General features: G+C 40.4%; 1 protein-coding gene across 2 annotated transcripts in view; it reads right to left on the minus strand.

The window, feature by feature from the left end:
* The window catches only part of plekhg5b (pleckstrin homology domain containing, family G (with RhoGef domain) member 5b), a 96,686-nt gene that overhangs the window by 69,777 nt on the left and 10,101 nt on the right, over positions 1–16,808 (minus strand). The window contains exon 1 of one of the 2 annotated variants that reach the window (XM_042491259.2): positions 10,255–10,536. The exons of the other annotated variant lie outside the window; for it this stretch is intronic. Within the exon in view, the coding sequence (XP_042347193.2) occupies positions 10,255–10,378 (124 nt within the window). The 5' untranslated portion in view covers positions 10,379–10,536. Of the gene's footprint in view, positions 1–10,254; positions 10,537–16,808 lie in introns of those variants that run through there. 2 annotated transcript variants of the gene reach the window in all.

Below are 16,808 nucleotides of genomic sequence, written 5' to 3' on the forward strand. Positions count from 1 at the left end.
TATTCAACGTTTTGGGTTTTTTTTTGGACTTTGTGCTTTTGCTTGAAAAGTGTTCTTCAAATAAAGCTGTATTATTATTAATTATTATTTATAATTAATAATAATGATAATAGTACTACTACTGATAATAATAATGATAATGATAATGATAATGATAATAATAATAATAATAATAATAATAATAATAATAATAATAATAATAATAATAATATTATTATTATTATTATTATTATTATTATTATTATTAACGTAAAATAATGTGACTTTATTTACATTAATTCACCTCGTGGGGCACCTTTCCCAAAAAGGGAAAAATGATAGCCGATCAATGAAATCAGTTACGAGAATAAAGTTGTGATTTTGAGAGAAAAAAAGTCATAATTTTCTGAGAATAATGTCATAATATCATGAGAATAAAGTTGTAATTTAAAAGAAAAAACGTCATAATTTCACAAGAATTAAGTCAAAATTTTACGACAAAGGGGACATCACATTATGGAAATAAACACGTTGCCAGCAAACTTGGCGACCTGTGCTCTTAATAGTTTACAGTATACATCTTTATTCTCCTAAAATTATGACTTTTTTTCTTGTAAAACTATGTTATTCTCATAATATTACGACTTGATTCTCCTAATATTATCACTTCATTCTCAAAATCTAATCTTCTTTTTTTATTTAACATGGCCCAAATCCTCTGTCAAAAGAGACTAAGGGGAAAATTGGCAAACAACATATGTGCAATAAGATGCCGCATAAAGATTGCCTCTGAGTGGGGTAGGTTATGTTGAAAGCCAGTTTGTGAGTATCTGTGTATGTGATCTAATATGTATTAAAGGTGCCTTGGTGACCCCAACACTCTCCAACAAGCTCAGTAACCTGTTCATTGTAACGTCTCCCTGTTTGGCCGAGCCACAGATGATATTTCATCACTAAACCATCCGTATTAAAGACGGACTGCTGCTAGAAAACAAAGTCACTTAGTGGCTGAACTTAAACTTTAAACATAATTTGTCACTGTGAGAGAAGCCGAGGCCTTCTGTGGGCCGGCGTACGGAAACGAGTCACCTTGAGTCATCCACTTGGCTTCAGCTACACTCGCAGGTCAAGGGTTCTTGTGAGGAAGAAGGAAAAATACTGTAATTGGTGCATACCGCAGAGCCATGGCTTCCCCACTGGGACGGGGAGGGTCAACCTGTCTGCGGTGAAGTCGCTCAATGGGAGTGAAAACAAGAGTGAGTCTGCAGCCACGGAGCAGCTCTGTCAGACTGTATTTAGGTACAGCGGTGCTCTGAGCTGAAAGCTATTGTGACAACGTCAACATGCTGATATTCAGCAGGTGTACCATGTTAAACTTCTTATTTTAGCATGTTAGCATGCAGAGAGCAGAGCAGGAGATAAAGGAATGGTTATTTCTACTTTTCTCACACCTAAATCCTACCAAACACATTGTGAATGCCTTTGGTCGCCTTTCCACAAATCTGAAGCCCACCGCAAAAACCTGGGAGTAACATTTGACTCAGATCTGACCTTTCAACCACATGTCAAAAAAGTTGTTCAGTCCCGTTTCCTCCAATTAAGATCCATCTCCAGAATTAAATCAGAGCTCTCACAGTCAGATTTGGAAAAAGTCATACACACATTCATCTTCTCCAGACTCGGTTATTATAACTGTCTCCTCTCGGATATAAATATAAAAATCACTCTCCTGCCTCCAACTAGTTCAGAGCTCGGCTTCTCACAGGTTCACTTTAATCCTGGCTTCCCTCCATCGCCTCCCTGCTCGTTTTTAGAATTGAATTTAAGATTTTACTGATCACTTTTAAAGCTTGTTTGGGTCTGGGCCCAAGCTACATAAGAGCCGGCGTTTATGAGCCTTATGAGATCATTAAAATAAAATACCAAAAGAGATAATCAGCCAAATGCCAAATATGGGTCTCAATAATCGACCATGCCGATAGTTTGTCGACACCTATTCGGTAACGCCGGCATACTATCTAAAATCACACACCAGGGCCGCAACAGTTAAGCCTGCATAATGAAATGTCTGTGGCAGCAGTATTGCAGGATCTCTGTGTAAAAAGGGCTTAGGATTCATCCTCTGTGAACCATGAATATTGGTATCAAATTTCATGTCAATCTCTCTAATGGTTGTTAATGGGGTCAACAGATTATCGGCCTAGTCGATTTTTTATCCATATCAGTGTTTCATTTTAATGATCCCAACTAAAATTAATTGATTAAAAGTGCAAAGAAAGTGTCAGCATGGTTTGTTTGTTTGCATTTGTTCATTTTTATATGAATTTTCAGTTGACTTTATAAACAAAAGTTGCTGGAAACTTGCATATGATGCTACAAGTTTCAGTTTTGTGTTTGAGTTTGTTATATTTCAAATTCTAAATATTAACAGAAAGATTTTCATTTTTATTGTAAATGCATATCAGTTCCAAATATCAGTTATCGGTCTCATCAACTACTAATGATCGGTATCGGCCCTAAAAAACCATTATCAGTCGACCCATAGTTGTTAAGATATTTCTCCAAAGTCTCCGAAGCGGTGGACCGTCTGACAACAGCGGGGCTAAAAAGCCTCTTTGAACACCTTTCAACTATTCCACCGAGGCAGAGTGTATTTTGTCAAACGTCCACCACCTTCCGGGAACAGAGAAAAAGTTTCTCCTGTCTGCGCTGTGCTGGGAGCGGGCCGAGACGCGCTGTCAGCTCTGACTGTGGCCGGCGGGGCCTCAAACTAACGGCTCCCTCAGGATTAACAGGCAGCAGGCTGCGGAGGGAACCTCCAGCTTTAATGGAGTGTTTCCCAAAGAGGCCGAGCTTCTTCCTCGCCTCGGCGAGAACTCGCAGACGACTAACATTCATCAGGTGGACAGAAAAGATCTGTGATCTGGCACAACAGGCGGGAAACGTGCTTTGGCATTCGGCAAATTCACTTTCACCGTCCTCTGAACTATTTATGTGTGGAGGCATTTTGGATTTGACACAATAGCTGCGGAAATTGTGGATTTTGTTTGTGGAGTTCTTTACAGTAACAACACCATGAGCTCATCGTGCAAAAGAGTCACAGCAAATGAAACCGCTAAATAGGTGACAAGTTACTTCTCCTTTATTCAAACTGGTTTCTAAAACCTAAAGCTATATCCCGCACACCGACTCCGTTCCCCTCTGCCCTAAAATCCAGCCTCTCCTCAGGCCCTTAAATCTCTCTCCTCACTATCCGACCATCCCATCGTATTGTAAAATCACTCCATTATCTGCTGCAGCTCCATCTTCTCTCCTACTTGCTCATATCTTGCTGACTCTCCCTCTTTCTCTCTCTGATGAACTGGAATTCCTGAACTCAGCACTGCTGATTAAGCCAAAAGCAAACACAAGCACACACACACAGACACACTATACACAAACACACGTGACAGCAGACAATGAGCTTGCACACTAAAGAGACAGTAGAGCATCCCATCTACGCAGCTCTCTGCTCGCCGCAGAGAGACACCGCCGGAGGGCAAAGACCCATTAGGCACCCATAAATAAGCCCGAGCAGCGGAGGAAAGTTTCAAATGATACTCACTTGAACACGCAAGAAGCACTAAATATTCCAACTTGTCAATCTCAACTTCCTCTTTTGTAACCATAATGCGACTATGACTGTGGTTTTAAAGTGGGAATTAGTCAGGGTTCCTGCATTTTCTGTCAGGGAGGTTCTTTACTGTCAAAGCTTCATGTACGCGCGCAACAAGAGAAATGAAAGCATTCTTGTGCTGAAACAAGTCTTCTGACCACGCAGTTAATCCGAGAATCTAACAATAGCAATTCTTATCATCATGAGTCATTTCTGAAGCTAAAAACTTCCAGCTCCTCAATGTTTTTTTCTCTGAAATACAAGATATGACAGAGTTTTACAGACCACATTGAAGATTTTTTTCTTTTTCTTTTTGAGAATTAGAGCATAAAGTCATAATATTATGAGAAAAAAGTTGTAATATAATGAGAATTAAGTCGTAGTTTTACAAGAAAAAAGGCATATTCTTATGTGAATAAACTTATAATATTACAAGAATAAACTCATAATTTTACAAGAAAAAAAGTCGTAATTTTGCTAGAAAAAAGTAGCAATTTTATGAGAATAACGTCATTATATTATGAGAATAGAGTTGTAATTTTATGAGAAAAAAAGTCGGAATTTTACGAGAATGAAGTCTTCTTTTTTATCACAAGAAAGGGGATATTACATTACGGAAATAAACATATCGCTAGCAAACTATAAAACAGGCGAGAGCAAAGGTGTCACCTTGGCAACCACTGTCCCCGTTGTCGTGCCGTGCCACACACAGTCAACAGGTATCCTTGTTTCTTTAGATTTTAACTGACAAATGTGACCGTCATTGACTAAAAAAGGCCTATTTTCTGATATGGAAAAATTATTTTAAAAATTGCTTTGAATGTTAAAATCTGTTATCGTTATCATTATAAACTGCATACGTTCAGTACATTACACTGACAGATGTAGCAACAGCAGCTGTTTATCCGCAGGCCAAAGATCTGCATGTTCCCAAATGCAATCTAATACCAAACTCCCAGCAATGTTCAACCAGGTTTCCAATCACCAAATCATACCTGTCATACTCTTCATCACCTCACACACCTCCGAGCCTCACCAGAACACCATATTTAGGCGGGGAGAGGCCGAGACGAGTCCACGTTTTTATGAGGAATGTTAAGAATGCTTCACTCTGCCGTCTGTTTGGTGAGATCTCATCGTGGCACATGAAGTGAGGCGGGGTGAGCTTATTCTTTTGTTTGCTCGTGATTCAGCTCCATTTTCACATCATGTCTTTGAGCAACCTCCCACCCCTCAAGTTCCTCTATGTAACGCCACATGCACCTCTCTCTGCCAGGAGAACGTTATGAAAAGACTCCCGGGAGACGAGCACAGATGGCAGGCAGGCGGGATGGCATACGGACCGGGAAACTTGGCAAAGAGAGAGCCATATCAGCACATGCCGGGGCAGCAGACAGACAGAAAAGTTAGACCAGACAACACATAAATGTGGAATGAATAGACAAGAAGGTCAGGACGCCCTGCAGGACTGAAGGGCAGGTGGGGATGCAGTGTTTAGTTTTATTTGGGGCTTTAAAATAATATCGCCATATATTAGGGCTATATTGACATTCTTACATGTCCTCTAAACTACTGTTAACTACCAAAATACACAACTATTAAATGACATGCAGTTATAATAAAGCTAAATAAAGTAACTTCTATCATATAATATTAGGGGCCGACAGATTATCAGCCTAGCCAATTATCGGGGCCAATATTTGGTATTTTATTATCTGTATCTTTTTCTTTTTTTTTTAATGATTACTATATTAATAACAAAGTGTGCGCATTACACTCAACCAACACCAGGAAAGTTTAAAATTTAGATTTTCACTGAACTTTATTGAAAAAAAGTTGCAGGAAACTTGCCTTTTATTATGTTGAAAGTTTAAGTTGTGATCAATTATTTGCTACATTTAAAACATAGTTTTGTGTTGGTGTTTGTTATAGTCCAAATTCTAAATTTCAACAGAAATATTTTTATTTTTACCGTAAATGCATATCGGTTCCAAATATCCGTTATTGGTCTCATTAAGTACTAATAATCAGTACTGGTATCGATCCAAAACAACCTTATTGGTCAACCCCAATATAATACCATTGAATGTGCTTATGTTATATTACAATCTTATAAGATACAGTTACAAGAAAGGTAAATAAAGTTATTTTACAATTTTTTATTGTTATAATTTGGTGCTTTTATTTTGAAGGACCCGGCTTCAAATATTACTGGTGCTCCGTGTTCGCAAAAATATGACTAAATAGTCGCAATCAGAGCCCTGCTAATACAAAAACACCCCTCACCTGCTCACACCACTCAAACTGCATATTAAAGATTTTAACATAGCCGCTGCAGTAATAGCGGAAACGCTGCTACTGAAGCTCCGTAGCTCTCTACAGGTGAACGAGGCGAAATTCAAGCAGGTTGCAGCTGTTTCTAATGCTGAGGGGTTCGGTGGCAGTGGGGGCAGGACACAGCCCTCCTGCTTTATGTTATTTTACCCCCATAGCGGTTAAATCACACACACATGTGCATCACACACTCGCCTGCCCCCTCCCTGCATCTCTCGCCCTCCTCCACCACATCTGAGCGAACCCGAGCTCCCCACGTATAAAACTGAAAACCACACAACAACAAGTGTAAACTGTTCCAGAGAGGCGTGGAGCAGCAGTCAACAAGTTTCAATCTGCAGCGTGGAAGAAAATAAATAATTTCTGATTTATAATGCTGACTCATTTTGGAATTATTTAGTGACAAAGCATGGAAAAAATACAGTTTCCTCAAGTCTCTCCGTACATATCCGAGGTCTACATGACTGTTACATGAAGGCAGCACCCAAACAATGTCACCATATTTAAGAGGGGTCATGAGGGGATTACTGCATATCTTAAATTTTTAAGGGCATTAATGTCAGAAGGTACAGTAACTGGTCAAGCTGATTATTATATAACACCGGCGCCTTTTGTGTCAGACTATTCTTTTTATGGGCTTTATTGGTGCTAAATTCCAAGAAAAATAGGAGCATGTTTTGCTGTTACTGGAACCCGCGGCTGAGTACGACCTGAGGAATTTCACTGAGTGCTCGTACACGGGATAATAAGGACTGGCCAAATTAGGATCTCACCAAACAACCTCATTATTGTTCGTGTCTGATAATTCAACAAAAGCTTTTCTCGTGTTTTTAAAGCAGTCGCCGAAAAAAATGTCAACACCCGGTCGACATCCAGTCTCCTGCTTTAATTCTACATCAGAAGAAACAAAATGAAGACTTGTAGTTGTTTGAGCTATTATGGAAGAAAAAAAATTACTTTCTCATTATCAGTGATATGATATTGATGATATTGATATTTGGTGATGTCGCCTGACCTGCACAAAGTTCTGGAGAAATTAATCAGCTTCCAGACAAAATATTATAATATGTATTGCCTGAGAAAGGACTTATAAAAAGCTTCAAATGACTAATATTTTAAGTATCTTAATAATAATCATACAGAAAACATGGAACCACACAATGTTTTACATTTTTTCTTTTCTGTTCATCAATTCTTGATTAATTGATTGAGGCTGAAAATGATCCATACAGTGGGTTATTTGTTGGTTTGAGGCTGTTTGAGGTGTGTTGACACACACACTTTACTGTTGATGCTGATAATGAAATGAGGAGTGTACGTTTCAAATGACTGAAACTATGAAATAAAACTACAGAGTGGACCGCTAAAGGCTAAGACACACCTAACCGACATCAAAGAACAAGCAACGATGGAAGCCAACAGTTTGGTCACCCCATGTCGACTGTATCTCGGCCAAAAAGATGCATATGTTCACACCGCAAAGACAACAACCAACAGCCAGCCAGTATTTATGTTCTGCGCCTGTGTGAGAAGAAATCAGCTTGGTGTGTCAGGGCCTTACGTCTGTATGGATCTAATCTTGTTCTTAATGCGTCACAAGGAAACTACAAATCTTGCACAATAATTGTATAATTTTCACCTGCAGAACTAAAGAATTGTTGAATGCAGTTGCATCTCTTAAAATAAGGCAAGAGAGGTGAGCTTTTGATTCTGTTGTGCTGGAGAAAGGAAAAGTATCTCCAGCCAAGTGCTCCAACAGAGTCGGTAACTGTTTTCAGTGGAAGCTCAGGTCTTAATTACAGAGATGGTGAAAAGGTAAGGATCAAAGCCTCACTGTTCGCTCTGTGGCAATTCTCTTTTCGCTCTCTGCCAAACAGGTCTGCCTCAGCAGGCACCGTCCTTAAGCTGACCAGAAAGTAGCCGGATTTCCAAGAGGCTGGCTGGCAGCGAGGAGAGGATGAAGAACATTCCTCCCCGGCCCTGTGTTATCACTTCCCCTTCACTAATGGCATAAATCGGGCGGCACAGCGGAAAGCAAGTGCCCCTGTGCCACGTCAAAAAAAGCACTGAGAGGAGACAGGGAAGCATTTCACTTCAGCTCTGCACTCCTTCGGTGGTAAATATTTCATCGGTGGCGCTGGTCTCATCCGCTCTCTCCCTCTCTACTCTCTCATGTGAGGTTGTCTTCATGCCAGGTCACTGAGTGCTTTCCACGGAACAACAGAGCAATGGAAAAAAAAACCTTTCCATGATGGTGCTTAAATCCTTTGCTCGAAAGTGCAAGTGAACCAGGTCATGTGCCTGCAGAAAAGTTACATATAACGATGTGAAGTAATGTCTGATCCATGTTGAACGTCATGTTAGATGATTAAGGATAAGACTTAGTGGAGCAGGTCTGAATGACACACAAGGTTTCAATTACTTTTTCCACTGAGCTGAATAATGGAATACTAATGGTATAAATACATGGATTTCCGACATGATATTAGAGGTAAAACTGACCCGCGTTTGTAACTTGTTACTTTCTCCCAACCATGAAAACAAGAGTCTACAGCAGTGATAATCGACTTAAAGGTTGCGGGCCAAATCTGGCCCCTGATAAGGTGCCGGGTGGCCCCCAAACCATTTTCTAATTCACAATGAAGATATAGTGTGTTACACTGGGAACTGTTTTGTATTTTTGGTATACATAAAGTGCCAGAGTGTATAAAACAGCTTCAAAATAGAGCTTCTTTCTTTAAGAAAAATGCCGGTGGATGACCCCCCCTCACCCTCAGACAGAGGTCCTACCTAAGCCCCTAATGTGCTAAAATTCTAGAAACATCCAAAAATCCTCGAAATGTCCTAAAATCCTAGAGGCATACATAAATCCTAGAAACATCCAAAATGCCTAGAAATGTCATCAAATCCAAGGAACCTTCCTGTAATCCTAAACATGCTAAAATCCTAGAAATGTACTAAAATCCTAAAAAAAAGTCCTGAAATCTTATAAATGTTTTAAAATCTGAGAAACATCCTAAAATTCTCCAAGCATGCTTAAATCCTAGAAATCTCCTAAAATCCGAGAAATGTCCCGAAATCCTAAAAACTTGCTAAAATCACAGAAATGTCCTAGAATCCTAAAAATGTCCTGAAACCCCAGGCACCCCTGACCTGACCCCTGACCTTTTGTTATTTTGCAAAAGCAAGCAAAGCACGTTGAGTATCTCTGATTTACAGCCATGCTAACAACTCTGCCTGTATTTAGACGCAGTATAACATCACAATCTCCTTTTTACGGCTCAATTTCAAACTCAAGGACCCACCAAGGCAAAGTTTAAGACACGGATCAAGGTTAATTACTGTAACAACACGGAGAATTTTTATAATGAGAACAAACTGGGGATATAGAAGCTCACAAACAACAATTAAAAAAGAGAGAGAGCCTGACGTGTGTGAACACTCCACAATTGTGCTGTCTAGGTGGCAGGAGGTGTGTGAAATGATGATGCAATTGTAGAAGATAAATATGCAGACAGCAGATCATACCCTTTTTGTAATGTTGAGTAAAGAAATAACAAACCCGTCAGCAAAGAAAAACTATACAATCAGCAGAGTTTCAAGGTGGACGCCCAAAATCACTGTCACCAGCTCAGTCTCCAACCAAAAGCCTCCCCTTCTGTTCCTCAGATATGTTGTTGAGTAATGGCCAGAAAAGTGTTTTTGTAAAACATGATGTCTCAACTTCTTGGATATAAGATGTTATCATTTTACGCCCCTCAAGTCCAATATTATCCTGCATTTGCGTGAATTTTGTCATAATTAGCCAATGAATTCTTGAGTTCTGGCCTAAAACATGTTGTGTGAGGTCATAGTGACATTTGACTACAAAATCTAATCAGTTCATCCTCGAGTCCAAATGGACGTTTGTGCCAAATTTGAGAAAATTCCCTCCAGGCATTGCTGAGAATCACTTCATCGTTTCGTCCTATTAATCAATTTATCTGTGATCATTAAAATAAAACAGTGATACAGATAACTGGCAAAAAAACAAATATCGGCCCCAATAATCAGCCAGGCGGATTATCTGTCGACCCCTAAAACTCACTTAGTTGTTAATTTAGAAAAGAATCTCGCAAGCATTTTATTGTCTTTTATTTACCTGTAGATTTAAATTTTAACCAGTGGCAAATAATCCAAACTAAAAGCATAGAAAAACACAATCCACTGCCAAGCCTCCTGTTTCACTGAGACACAAACACAAATCCTCCCATTAGTCAGGTGACCCTCCCAGGAGCCCAGCTTACCACACAGATCATGGATGACGTCCAGGGACGAGGACCAGGAGTAGCGCTCTATTCCCTGTTGGGTGAGAGAGGGTGGCAGAGCCTCCAGCTCGTACGCTCCACGCTTCTTCCAGTACATGAACATTATGAGATCGTCAACCTAAAATAAACTGTAACTGTTTAAATCATTACCCTAAAGCTCATGACACATTGTCTAACCGGCCCTGGACCCCCCTCGAAAACAATAATAACCTGAATTTCTGCAGATAATCAAGCCGCCTTTCTCACCAACCATCTTTGTAATATTAAACTTGCCAACTCAACTTCCAACTATGCCAACTGTTCATGTTCAACCCCACCTGCACAATTACCTCATCCGGCTGTGAGCCACAAAACACTCTGCTTTGAACCTTCAGTCCAAGTCTGATTCTGCTTCAGGGCCGATCCAACTGAGCAAACAGACGCCCCTCAAGTACAATCCACCACACCTCCAGGGGACCACATTACTGGTTCTGGACCTGGATTAAGCGTTACGGCTGCCAGGTTTCAACAGGTGATACAACTGAACACACTTCTCTGTCCGTCTCTCAACATTAATGTCAAAAGCCTCTTCCTGTTGATTTGGATTTTTAAACCACCGAACGCTGCCAAACACCAAATGCTGCCCTCTTCTAATCCATTTAGGGAGATCTATTCCTGACTATATTACAGACGCCCAGCTGCGAAAAGGTGCCGCAAACTTATCTCCATTAGCAAGTAAAGTGTCCTCTGCTGTCGCCTTCCCCCAGACTCGACTTTATCCACTGCAAAGTTTCTCAAACTGTGCAAAACTTGAGTGTGCTGCTCATGTTAAAGCCCTGTGTAGGATCTCCTAGCGATGGGGGGGCTTTCTGCCCACTCCATCAGACAAGTGTTGTATTCATGCAGAGGTGAGTTGCATGCTGGGACAGGCAATCTGGGCCAATGGCTTTTGGACCGGGTGACACAAAGATCTCTTTTAAACCTCCTCCTACATCCAGAGCTTGAGTTTCTTTATGTTTTGCGCAAAAGGCTGACATTTTTCTGCATTAATTAGTGCCCGCGCCCTTTATGTCTCGCAGGAAGATTTATTCCTTTTTATGAAAGCGCCAGCTCTGTGCCGACCGAGCTCAGCTATTTCTGTGGAGGTACAATGCACACATTGGCCTCTTGGAGATGGGAAATACCGAATGGACCGAAAGGAGTCCCATTATGAGACGTTCAGCCAAGACAATCCATTTCCACTTCTCTAATATCTTTAAAGAAGGGTTAGAGCCCGAGGTGGAACGTAATCAAGTACATTTACTGAAATACTGTACTTCAGTTTAAATTTGAGGGCCTAGTACTCGAGTATTTATATTTTATGCCACTTTCTACTTGTAGACTACGTGATCTCAGAAGAAAATTCTGTTCTTTTTGCTCCACTAAATTTATTTGACAGCTTTAGTTAGGAGTTCATTTTCAAATTGACTTTTGTTTGTTTTGAGTCTGAATACTCAGTTTTGGTGACAGAAAAACAGCTAATATATGTCCCGATGTCTCGTTGAAAATACCTGGTTTTGTTGACAGAAAAATAGTTTCTACATATCCCAACATCTCATTAAAAATACATAGTTTGTGGGGCGCCTGGTGGCACAGTGGATAGAGCAGCACCTCATGTACAGAGGCTGTGTCCTCACTGCAGCAGCCGCGGGTTCGAGTCCGGCCTCGGGCCATGGCTGCATGTCTCCCTCTCTCTCTCTCTATCCCCCTTACTCACTCATACTGTCCTGTCAATTAAAGTCAATAAAAGCTCCAAAAAATAATCTAAGAAATTAAAAAAAAAAAAAGAAAGAAAACTAGTTTTGACATCAAAAAATGTCTGCAAAATGTCCAGATTTATTGATAAAAATGCCTGGTTTTGTTGATAAAAAAACAGCCTGTAAATGTCTCAATGTCTTGTTAAAATAACCAGATAAAAATATGCTAAATGTCACAATGTATCTGTAAATTTACCTGTTTTGTCTCCAGATAAAAATCTAATAAATATCTCGATGTCTCATGAAAAATGCCTGTGTATTTTTGCTGAAAAAATCGGCCAGATAAAAAATAAAATCAATAAAAATACCTGGGGTTTTTTTCTATCAAAAAAAATGATAAATGTCCCTACATCTCAATAAAAATACTTGGTTATGTTGTAAAAAAAACCCAACCTCCTGCTAAATGCCCTGACGTCTCATGTAAAGAAAAAATGTCCAGAACTCTTATTTAAAATACTGGGTTTTGTCATTTAAAAAAAGTCTGCGATGTATCTCTATGTCTCGTCAAAAATGTCCTGTTTTGTTAAGTACATTATGCAGATTACATTTCCATATTTTTACTTCAATAGGGTTTTGCATGCAGGACGTCTACATTTCTAACAGAGTATTTTTACAGTCTGGTTTTGGTACTTTTAGTTAAGTAAAGGATCTGAGTACTTCCTCCACCTCTGGTTAAAGCAACATGCAGTTAAATAACTCCAGTTGAGGCATAATATTTTCCCTAGTTTTGCATAAAGGCTGATGCTCTGCTATTATGCATCTAAAACGGGAGACGAAATACTGTGAGAATGTGCTGCACCGGCCGGGGGAAGGGAGGGACGTTGTCACACACAACGACCCACATGTCCAATTTTGGGATAAGAAATTAGAGGGTAGGATGGGAGCCGGTTTGCTGCTCAGCTCTGGGCTTTGCAGACATATGGTAATAATCTGAAGCAGCTTTGAGCACGCGGCTTCCCTTTTAATGAAGAGAGCAGCCGTGCAGCATGAGAACTGGGCTGCAAACACAAGCGCCAATTTCCATCCAGCACAGGAACAAAGAGAGAGGCAGAGGAGGTATTAGACCGCCTTCCCTTTCATCATCGTCCATCAGATCACCTTTTCATAAAAAAGAGAGTGCCTGCCTCCATTATGGCACTCGTACTGACACTCAAATGCAGTTTGATCTGATCTCACTTAAAAAATAATTAGCGTATGAAAAGAAAATCTTATTACATTAACGTAGGAATGGACTCATTACAATGAAAACACCAGCTCACATCTGGCAGCTGTGTGTTGGCACAGGGTGCATTTTCGAACATGGTTTAGGTCCAATCATCCATTAGGGAGCAAAAGTCTAATAAATGTTGGTAAATCCACTCCACCAAAACATATATTCAAGAGTTCTGAATGCCTCAGGTTTGACGATTTTCCCCACTTAAAACTGTAGTTAGTTAACTAAGTATTAAAAAAACAACTTTGCAGAAACTGTCATGATATTTCCACAGCACTAAATGATAATAATAACAATAGTAATAATAATAATAAAATGACGCTATTAAGGACACAAAAAGGTCCATGGCGTACTACATAAAAAACAGACAATAGTCTACATACAAAAAAAAACAAGACACAATAAATGTCATTTTAAAAAATGAGAAATTCACAACACTATGTTATGAAAAACCACATAAAACAGACTAAAATTCAAGAGACTGCACCCACAAATAAACTGGAGCGCCAGTGGCTCGACAGTCTGGAAGAAAACCTGAGTGAGCCCGGCTCAGGGTCAGTCGAGGTCTGAATGATACAATTATGTGAAACAGAAAGCCTGCACAAATATCGATACCTAAATGAATACGATACTCTGTGAAAAACAGGGTTGGGAGCGAGTTGCTGCCCCAAGCGTAGGGTTTCAAGTATCTCGAGGTCTTGCTCATGAGTGAAGGCAAAATGGAGCGTGAGATGGAGAGGCGGTTTGGCGCGGCATCAGCAGTGATGCGGGCACTGCGCCGGACTGTCGTGGTGAAGAGGGAGCTGAGCCGGAAGGCAAAGCTTTCGATTTATTGGTCCATCTCCGTCCCAACCCTCACCTCTGGTCATGAGCTTTGGGTAGTGACCGAAAGAATGAGATTGTGGATACAAGCGAAATGAGTTTCCTGTGGAGGGTGGCTGGGCCCAGCCTCAGAGAGGGCGAGGAGCTCAGACATCCGGAGGCCGTTCGCCGTCACGTTGAAAGGGGTCAATTGAGGTGATTGAAGCTACACTGAGCGACGTGGATCGAATTAACTTGGATACGACATCAGGTTTGATGTATGCAGACTATGCAATGACATCACCTACTGAATTGCAGGGCATGACCTACGTCCATCCACGTCAATACGTGAGAACAAAATGTAATCAGCGTCTGTCATCCATCTACGCCACTGTAGTGGTCAGCGCAAAATGAAAAAAATGAATCGAGCTGTCGCTGCAGTGGCATTGTGTGTGTCGAAAAAGTCTGAAGAAGAAGAGGAGGAGAGCGTGGACGTGGTCGTGGCTGGGAAAAGAGGCCGACTTAGTACTCACCAGTCGCGCTCATCAGTGCGTCATTTCATGCAGCATTTCCATTGGTCATCCCAAATTTCTGCCTTTAAGAATTTTATCTCAGGCTGTCTTTGATCGTACGACCGTGACAGCAGGGGGCAGGTAAAGATAAACTTTGGCATTTATTTGTATTTCATTAAGCTTACATTCTTACATTCAAACAAAATATGAAACTCTCCTGAGCGATTGCCATCACAGAGGCTGCAGATGCTCTGCTGTTTAAAACCGATCAGAGTCGCGTGAAAGAGAGCTTCACTGCGCAGCAAAATCTGGGGACAAAAATGTCCCCTGCCGTTGACTGCTCGACTTGAAGTAATCTCAGTCGACTGATGATTCAAATTTCCGACCTTCACGGGGAAGCTCTAATATCCTCTGCTGCTTTAAGAATTATAGTGCTGTTTGCTCTAAGATTACAAATAGCCCACATGTTTACATACAACGGACACTTTTACCGTTGCAGCTCTCATTTAACTTCTTTAAATATCCCATGATGTCATGCTTCTGAGCTCACTTTGCATCTTTCAGCCTCTGTTCAACAGCTAGTTTCAACCAGTTGATGCTGCCAGAGGTAAAGCAAACCACAGTCATCCAGCACCAAACCCACACCGCCAGTTTACAATGCACACTTCCTGAGCTGACATCACTATGACATCATCAGGGTTACTTTTTCAAACTCAGAAGTACTCCTCATGAAGACCAAACTGAACTGCATCTGCAAAATCAGAGACTAGAGTGACTTACAAATAATTTGTAGTCACACTTGCATGAGACATTTTTATCCTCCTAAAAACTAAAGAAAACCAAAGACAGCTGAAGATTTAGTGTCATGCACAGCTGCTTTTGACTTAGATAATTTAGGAGAGTTAACTATGTTAACTTTTTCCAAATGTGCAGCAGTTTTAGGGAAAACATCACCTGGAGGAGCATATTTCCTAAAATGTCAAAGCACTCTTTTACAGGGTTCCTACAGCTTAAGGACAGTTAGATTTAAGACTTTTTAAGAATTTTTTAATGCCACTTAAAATGAAATTTAGGAACAGAAACAATTGAGAGAAAAAAAAGAACCAACATTAATAAAAAATTAGGCACAATTTTGGGTCAAGTTAAAAGTAAGATGAATGCTGGAAAATGTAAAACTTTCTCATGAAAGACACGATAAACAGATTAATAATTATTTTGAGATTTTATAATGCATTGTCAAAAAAAATATCCATCATAACCCTTTTTCCATTTTTTGTGACTTGTGCAACATTGATTTTAGACATTTTTATACCAATTTATCTATAAATTAATGAATTTAATGCATTTAAGACTTTTTAAGGACCTGCTGGAACCCTTCTTGCAAAAAAGAATAGGTAGCCAAAACAAATTGTTTGAAAATCTGAAAAATTAAACTTAAACACAGATTTCCTGCACTATGAGCATCAACATAACAAAAAAACTACAGTCGACTCAACTGCCTCTATTTTGGTTTTAGAGGGAGACAGAAATAGCACGCAATAGTGTGCCGTGCCTGAATGAACTGGCCTCTCAACAGATCTCACACTCACTAAAGTATTAATGGTGTGTTGAGAAATGAGTGTGCGAGCGGCTGCAGTACGACAAGACTGTAAATGAGCCTGTTGGAGTGTGTGTGCTGCAGGGTAAAAAAAGTGTGTGAGCCAGAGTGTTGACAGAGGGAGTGCAGTTGAAGGCTTGTGCGTGCCCATGTGGAGGAGGTTTGGGGTTATATTTAGCAAGGTGGCCCATCAAAAGGGCCGAGGTTAACCCTTCGCCGGCAAACTAAGAGGAGGAGAAGTTTAAGACTTCTCTGTGTGAACTCTCTAAAAAGGAGAAAATCCAAAAGATTCAGTTACAATCAAAGAGTCACTCCAGAAATTTCTTCCAGCCAGACTGTCTGTATCTCAGATGCAGGGGGTAAAGAGCACAGCCTGTGAGCGCCTGGTCATTTAGTCATCTGTATAACTACCATGTTGCTGCTAACAAGAGTCTGCAGCTCTGCCAGCAGCTCCATGAAGCTGTACTTAAGCTGCAATCCACTGCGAGTCAGAAGTCGATAATTCCGTATCGGTATTCCCGACTTCCGCTCTAAATGCATCTCAGTGCATCTGCTCAGGAAAACAAAACAAACACAAACAGCGTACAAACAGATGTTTGTAGGTCAAGTCGGAGGCCATTGTATCCTGAGTTATG

Source organism: Plectropomus leopardus, chromosome 9 (assembly GCF_026936395.1).
Source record: "Plectropomus leopardus strain MGB_pleo_1.0 chromosome 9, ASM2693639v1, whole genome shotgun sequence".
Lineage (NCBI taxonomy): Eukaryota > Metazoa > Chordata > Actinopteri > Perciformes > Serranidae > Plectropomus > Plectropomus leopardus.